The 8,042-nt window shown below is 39.6% G+C and overlaps 1 protein-coding gene across 1 annotated transcript in view; it reads left to right on the plus strand.

Annotated features, from left to right (window-relative positions):
* Positions 1 to 7,829, plus strand: part of VEGFD (vascular endothelial growth factor D) — a 30,059-nt gene extending 22,230 nt beyond the window's left edge. Inside the window, exons 4-7 of the mRNA XM_013183845.3 lie at positions 2,188 to 2,336; positions 3,114 to 3,211; positions 6,055 to 6,250; positions 7,171 to 7,829. Coding sequence (XP_013039299.3) covers positions 2,188 to 2,336; positions 3,114 to 3,211; positions 6,055 to 6,250; positions 7,171 to 7,297 — 570 coding nt within the window. The 3' untranslated portion in view covers positions 7,298 to 7,829. The remainder of the gene's footprint in view (positions 1 to 2,187; positions 2,337 to 3,113; positions 3,212 to 6,054; positions 6,251 to 7,170) is intronic.
* The last annotated feature ends 213 nt before the right edge of the window (positions 7,830 to 8,042 follow it).

Genomic DNA, 8,042 nt, shown 5'->3' on the forward strand with positions numbered 1-8,042 from the left:
GTTATGAAAGATCTGTCTGCTCTGTCATAACAAACAGAAGAATTGATTTTTTTTTATCTATGTGGAGTGAACACAGGCATGTGCAATGACATTTTACACTCATGTGGTATTATTACAAATGTTTATATATGCGTAGAGATGGAAAATCAGGTCCTGAGAAAGTGACTGTAGGCTCATGTGACATTACAGGGTTTAATGCTTCTTTAACGTATTGTTACTTGGAGCTGGAACCTCTTGAGAGCATTGGCTCGTGGGAATGCCCTCCACCAAAGGAAAAAATCTGGGACAATTTGTTGTGTGGGGCCAGGAGTCTGTGAGCTGCATTCTCAAAATTGCCATTAATTCCACAAGGATGGTTAATAGTTACTGAGGTACAGTTTTGTGAGCCTTAAAAGGAGACACTTGCAGCAGCAGATGACAACTGCTCTCAATATGAATGCTTCAGGATCTGAATGTCCCAAATCACAAGTTACTTCGGAAAAGAAAGATTTGAACCAGCAGCCAGTTATTGCTTAGGTGCAAAAAGAAACAAATATGTGAATTTTAATGACTGGTGCCAAGAAGTGAGCATAGAGAGAGTATCCAGAGAGCTTCTTTCAGGAGACTCCCTCTAGCGTCTATGTACTGAGATACCTTGCTCCAGTCGGGAACTGAGCACAGTTCCAACTTCAGTACTTTCAGTCAGCAATATGTTTGAAACCATCAGTGTCCATACCTACAAAATGAACAGGTCCTCCTAGATTAATCTTCATCTCGGGCACGCCTACTTAAAAAACGTTTTGTACTTGTATTAATATATTAAATTCTAGTTATCAAATAGGTTTTTATTTAAGACAGAACAAAGACTGAGGGCAGTTGTTTTAAGAACAAAATTGAAGTCCTTATGGGGAAGCATTTGAAGGTCAGCAGGCCTGATTCACTTCCATATTCTTTCAGGTTTTTTTTGTAATGCAATTCCTTTGTGTCTGGGCACACTGGACCTGTCCTTCTTGCGTCAATGTTCATTAATTGCTTTCATTCCACACCGGACAGAGAAAGCACTTATGAGCTGTTGGCTATACACAAAAGACATCTGATCAGCTCAGGGAGCTAGGTCATGCTAAAAAGTATTTACTTACTTATGTGTTTTTGGAGCAGCAGTTCATAAGTTTGTTGAAAAGCTGCAATTCTGCAGAGTGTAACATTCCTTTAGTGCCCTTCAAAATAACCATTCCCTCAAAAGCCCCCAGCTAATTCCAGTCCTGGACACACTACCAGCAGCCCAGACTTCTCTAAAATCTATGAAATTACTCCCATAAAAGTAAGAGTATGTTTTTTTTTCCTTGCATAAAATATCCACTGAAAGATATTCCTGCCACCTGAAGTTAGAGACTATGACACCTACATTTAAATATCTAAACAGTCAGGCTTAGGACTATTTCTCAGCCACTGAATCTGGATGCAGCACTAACCTGGCATGCTGAGAAATACTTTATGCCTTACTTTCCACTTGAAAAAAGCTGGCCTGTTGGGTCAGAGGGGGTGTGGGTCACTTCAAGGACTCCGACATAGAGCTGCCCAGAGAACCAGAGCTTCTACAAGGCTACCCAGAGATCACCTTAAACAATTTGCATGACTGAAGTTAGGCTGCTTGGTTCCTTAAGCTCCTACTACAATCAACACAGAATGATTCCCTCCAGGAACCCAACTAAAGTGCACTGAACTGTCTTTTATTTACTCCCGTTTCCTCTGTCTCTAAGAAGTCTGTGGGGCTTAAGTGTGGGACATTAAGATGCAAGCTGTGAGTACCTTAGGAGAGCTAAATGTTTCTATTAGTGGCTGAGATTCAGCTGATGATATAATTGAGAACAAAGTTCCCAATGTCTATATCTTTTCCATCTTGCCCTTGCAATTCAAAAGAGGTATTTGAGTACATTTGCAAAGAGTTTGGGTTGATCTTGGGTATTTAGTAGCTGGTTATATGACTCTGGGATGACCATTTTGGCAAGTTTCTACAGTGATAGGCATTGTTTCCTTTTCACTTCAAAACCCTCAGTGCCCACCTGCTCATTCATGCCTATGGTAACTATTGCTAGAAAGGAGCAGTGGTGAGGCAAATGGTGGCAAAGGCTAAGAAGTTTTGATTTAATATAGAAATTGCATAATGGAAACTGAAAAAAAATAATAACTTTTATTTCACCTACCTAGCTCTTTGAGATCTCGGTTCCCTTGACAAGTGTTCCAGAGCCTGTGCCAATCAAAATTGCCAATCACACTGGCTGTAAGTGTTTATCAAATACCCAGCGTCATCAGTACACCATCATACGAAGATCTGTCCAGTACCCAGAAGAAGATGGGTAAGTTCCCTCATTTACAAGTGACTTACTATGTTGTGGGGTCTAAAGTATGAAAATTACTTTGTTCTGATTTGGTTATTATAACGGTGCCTTCATTTTCTGTTATCCCAAAAGATTTTATTTTTTAACATGACATGAGCAGTTCTGCTCACACATTATTCAGCCAGGGCACATGAGAGTACTGAGATCAACCTAAAGTACTCTCCTGTACCTCATGCCACCTTGGGTCATAATTGATGCAAACCATGGATTTAATTTTTTTATTCAGTTCTGGTTTGCATCTGTCAGGCTCAGTGTCCGGAGAAAAGTGATCTCACATCTGACTCCAAAGTATGGCATAACATGCTGTAGTCCCAAAGGAAACCGACTACATTAACTCAACAAACACTCTGGAAACACAGCTAGAGTCATTTAAAGTTAGCTCAGAAGTCTCTGTCTAGCCCTGCATGTAGGCTTGACCCTGCAAGTGCCCTTCAGCTAGACTTCTGGGCTGGGGAATAGGTGACATTTCAGCAAAGCCACTTCCAGCCCTCACTCAGCCTGCTGGCTGCTCTGAATCCTCTTCCTTTGCAGACACTGGAGAACTTCAGCCTTCTTCCAGTTGGTGAGCTCCCCTCCAAGATCCAAGTACCTAAAAGTCAGGCTGGTCCCTCTGACCCTGAAAACAGTCCATTGTACCTCTTTAAGCATAGGTTCATTTTGCCAAACGACTATGATGCTGCTCATGATGTTATTTTTAATTATTTTTAATTTCCATCTTTTTTTTTCTTTTCCTAGTTGTCCCTTTGCCAACAAACTTTGCCATAATGGATGGATCTGGGATAGTGACAAATGTGAATGTGTTGTAGATGTACAGCATCACAACAGACGGGAAGGTAAAGATAAAATTACCAATGGATACATTTATTTACTATGTCCAAGCTGCTTCTGTTTCATTTTGGTTATGTCCCATTTCCTGTTTTGAGAGGTACAGTTTTAATTCTATATCCTTAGATGGGCCTGGCTTATGGTGTAGAAAACCACCTGAAAATAAACGCTCGTATATGCTTATCCCCATCTCATGTTTTTTCCGTGGACATTTTACTCCATCTATATTAGCAAGTTGAATAAGAACCAGGAATGTATTAAAAAGAGTTAATGAAGTCGGCACCCTCGATTTTTTATTTTATTTTTATTTTTTAATTTATTTTGCATTTGCCTTAAATTGCATGATGTACATTAGGGAAAGCTTTTTAACTGTAGAAAAAATTATCCCCTGGAATATGTTGCTTGGGTAAGGTGTTGAATCTTCGTTATGGGAAATTCTTGAGAGCAGATGTATCAGGAATAAGAAATAAAATGGGTAAAATCAGTCCTTCCTATTAGCTGTAGTCAGTGCAAAAGATTATAATCTTTGAAAGTATTAGACTATCTTTTAGGTAGTCTAATAAGGTATTTGGGAGGCTTTTAAACTGATACGCTATATATACTCAAGAGTATGCAAGTATGCCCTTTAAGATCTATGGAAGACGATGGGAGAGGGTAAAATGAAGACAGGCAGAGGGAGTTGGGGTTGTTCAGCCTGGAGAAGAGAAGGCTACGGGGAGACCTTACAGTGGCCTTCCAGTGCCTCAAGGGGGCCTGCAGGAAAGCTGGGGAGGGACTCTTTGTCAGGGATAGGACAAGATGTAATGGCTTTAAACTAAAAGAGGGGAGATTTAAATAAGATGTTAGAAGGAAAATCTTCACTTAGAGTGTGGTGAGGCACTGGCCCAAGTTTCCCAGAGAAGCTGTGGATGCCCCATCCCTGGAGGTGTTCAAGGCCAGGCTGGATGGGGCTTTGGGCAACCTGGTCTGGTGGGAGGTGTCCCTGCCCGTGGCAGGGGGCTTGGAACTGGGTGATCTTTAAGGTCCCTTCCAACCCAAACCGTTCTGTGATTCTGTGATTCTATAAATCTGTGAAAGTAAGTACAAGTGTCCAGTACTTCCTTTCTCCCTCTGCTTTTCATGGAAAACTTTACTCTCTCAAATAAATTTGCAGGAAATATTCTGTGGGGAACTGAGTAAGTATAAAGACACCTACTAGCAGTAAACATTAAGAGTAAAGTTAAATCTTCCCCAAGCCCTATGTAATTCTTTTTTAAAGTAACTGATTTTCTTAGGAAATTGTAACAGTTGAAGTAAAATTGTGACAGCAGTAGAGCAGATGGATATGGAAGCCCTGACTCTGTGGTTTAAGACACATTCAGCAAGCAAAAGAGAAAACCAGGCAAGGCAATGATAAAAGCGAGCTAGCAAGCAAGTTAAAGTAAAACTAAATAATTTCTTAAGCTACTCTGTTATTTGCAATGTCCTAAGGCTAATAGATTGGTTGCATAACTTTTTCTGTAGGATCTGTTCTTATTCTGGATCAGATCATTTGACCATCAAGTTATGTAGTTAAACTCATGTTAGTCTTTTCACTCAAGAAAGGATTAGTACTCCATATTTCAGAGTATGTCCAAAGGACTATGAATAGCCAAAGTCCTCTTCACTCTTGGCCTTTTGTAAGGTCAGCTTGGAGATTAGAATTTGTGGCTTGTTGAATTATAGCTTTTGTTGACATAAACTCAATATTTCCTCAGATAAAATATAACTCTCTGAAGCACGTTGTGCTTGGCTGTGGCTAGGACAAAATAACTTAAACTCTGTCTTTGATGTTAAAACAGTGAGACTGAAACACTCATACCCGCCAAGCTTTATCACCCCAAGGAAGTGGTTTGTTTTCCAAGAATTTGGGGCAGATTCTTTCCTCTCTTCAAATAGGACTTGGTTTTTATTTTTATTTTTTGGATATTGGTTTTTCAGCATTAAGTAAATAATGATGGTTTCTTTCAAGTAACGTACAGGCCTGTTCTGGTCAGTAAGAGCACAGCTCAGGTTGCAGAGGTCATGGATACAGGTTACATTCCACATTCCATAGGTTAAATCCAATAGCTAATTGTAAAATTACAGGAAATTACCTTTCCAGTGACACATTATATGCCGTGACCTTTAACCAGGGATGTGCTGCCAGTGTTTTAATGTGGCTTTCAGAAAATATGTTCCCCTTTTTTTCTAGGATTAGCCTCATATTGTTCTCCAGATGTGTATTTTGAGGGAAGATAGATGAGGTATTGGAGTGTTCGCTTGGCTGGGATTTTGTTTCTGAAAAAAAAGTATTTTCTCCTTTCGTTAACTGACAAGTGTACATATGTTGCTTATTGAAGTGCTAGACTGGCTTGCATCATGCTAGACATAATATTATTTGTGTAAAAATTTCCAGAGTGTATGGATAGTGAAATACATTGAGCAGTGAGGGTGCTAGTTTGTGTGCATATGCAACTTTGACTAGGGCATCCACTAAATCCTTTCTAAGATTTTTCTTTTTAAAACCTGCAGTGCAGTAAAGGTTTGTGTGTTCCAAAACCTAACATTTGGCACTTCTGATATACAGCCCCAAAATAAAGTACTTTTATGCAGGGTTCAACCCACAAGAAATAACAGTATCAGAGTTAGTGAAACAATCGGCTCACTCCTCCCTTGAAAAACTCGAGAAGTCCATTTCTGCACTGTAAATTGCAGCAGAAATTATAAAGATTAGAATAAATCAAAGAGTACACATGTGAGTCCTACTGATTGCAATGAAAGAGCCAGTGTCTTACAGAGCAGGATTTAGCCTTGTAAAGCCTAACACTAAAAGTTTTTTGAACTATTGCAGGACTCCCTCCTCTTGCTGAACTGGCTATGTGTGGACAACATATGGAATTTGATGAAGAAAATTGTGAATGCATCTGTAGACAGAAGTGTCCCACAGACTTCTTTCAAAGTAAAGAGAACTGCAGCTGCTATTTGTGTAGGGAGAGCCAGGAAAGCTGTGCTCAGAAACACAAGATATTTCATGCTGAAACCTGCAGGTAAGCGCTCCTTGTCATTCAGTGCCTATACTGCAAGATCTGAATTAGCTTGCATAGATGCTGGAGGTGCAAGTGCTGAATTAGCTAGGAGTGCCACCCAGGATAAAATACCTTGCTGCAATTATGGAGATAATAATAACAATAGAGATAGTATTTACAATACTCACGTCATAGAAGAGTCTAAGGTTTATTTAATTAACATTTAATGTTTTGAGAAATCTGGACAAGGATGTTATTCAACTACCTAGATTTATTATTTTTTTCCCTATTCTTAGGGGAATGACTGCTAAAACAGTGCTACACTTGAAATTACTGTGTTACAAAGGGGATTAACTGTGAGACACTGAATCTTGCACTTCCAGCGAGTCAGAACCCAACCTGTGTTCTTTGTGACAGCCAAATGCTTTTTCATGAACTTCTAGGGACAAAGGTACCCTAAATTAACACCCACACCATGCAGCTCATTCCCTATTAAATTTGTCCTCAGAGCAAATGATTTGCTAGAGCTAATGAAATTTTGTACACATAGAAAGCCATCCAATCAGGTCTGATTCCTCTGAGAACCAGGAAAATTGTTTTGGGGCTATTACACTCCATGCGTTTTCCAAATCTTTTTGTGTAACTAGTTTTGAGGTTTCTTTGGCAAAACTTAAATGGAAAATATGCTTTTAAAATACTCCTTCACGCAAGAAATGAAAGAATTACTTAGGCTGACTGTGGATGAATGGACAACAAGAAGACGTTGCTGCAGACAACAACTGCCAGGCAGCAAAGTCTTTACTCCCTTTTTGTAGGGTGTCAGCACTTTCTCAAACGTCTCCTATGTGTTGGATGATGAAAAAGTTGGGGAAAGTGACAGTGAAGAATTATCATATTAAAATGCTCCTCTCTTTTTTCCTTTTTTCTCCCTTGTTAAACAGCTGTGAGGACAAATGTCCATCCCAACCCAGAACATGCCCCACTGCAAAACCAACGTGTGCCAGGCATTGTCGTTGTCCGAAGGAGAAGAGAGGTTCTCATGGGTCTCAAAGCAAAGAAAATCCTTGACTGAACTTCCTCAATTCCACAAAAATCCACTGCTTCGCAACGTAGCTGTCACTGACTTTCAAACAGTAGTAAACACGAACATCTTCCACATTAACAGCAGAAGAATGAATCCAGTCTGCATTTATTTATTTATCACTAACTGCAGGTCAGTCCTCTGAGACACTGATAATTGTTCTGTAAGAGGTAAAAACAACTGATGAATTTCTGTCTGTGTGGAAGAAAGTGCAGAAAGAGCCAGTTCAATGTTATGCTATGGAAGATGAAGCTGGTACTGGTAATAGAGTCGCAGTCACCAGCCAGTCTTTCAAAAATTGAGACTAGATAATCTTAGCCTCTGAATCCTTAGCTAACGCAACTCTAGGGTGAAATTTTCTTCAGAAATTCAGTGTACAGGATTTGCCTTCTAATAGAGTCAGCACTGAGTTATTTGATCTACTGTCCAGCTTTGATTATCATTTTGAGTTTATTGTACAACTACTGTCAGATGTGCCATATTTAAGTGTATATAAGAAAATAAATACATCAGTTATTCGAGTGGTTTTGATTTTTTCTCTGTTTTGCTAAAACTCTGCCAAACAAAAAGAAAATAAGCAAAAACCCAAAGCCACCTCAAGCACAGCCTTATGTTTGTCCCACTGGGACTGGCTCCTGCCCAACCCCAGGTCAAAACAAGGTCACTTGGTCCAATAATTTCAGTATGGAAGAATAATTTTTCCCACGTCTGCTTGACAGCTATGTGTGATTT

The sequence above is a fragment of the Anser cygnoides genome, chromosome 1, assembly GCF_040182565.1.
Source record: "Anser cygnoides isolate HZ-2024a breed goose chromosome 1, Taihu_goose_T2T_genome, whole genome shotgun sequence".
Classification (NCBI taxonomy): Eukaryota; Metazoa; Chordata; class Aves; order Anseriformes; family Anatidae; genus Anser; species Anser cygnoides.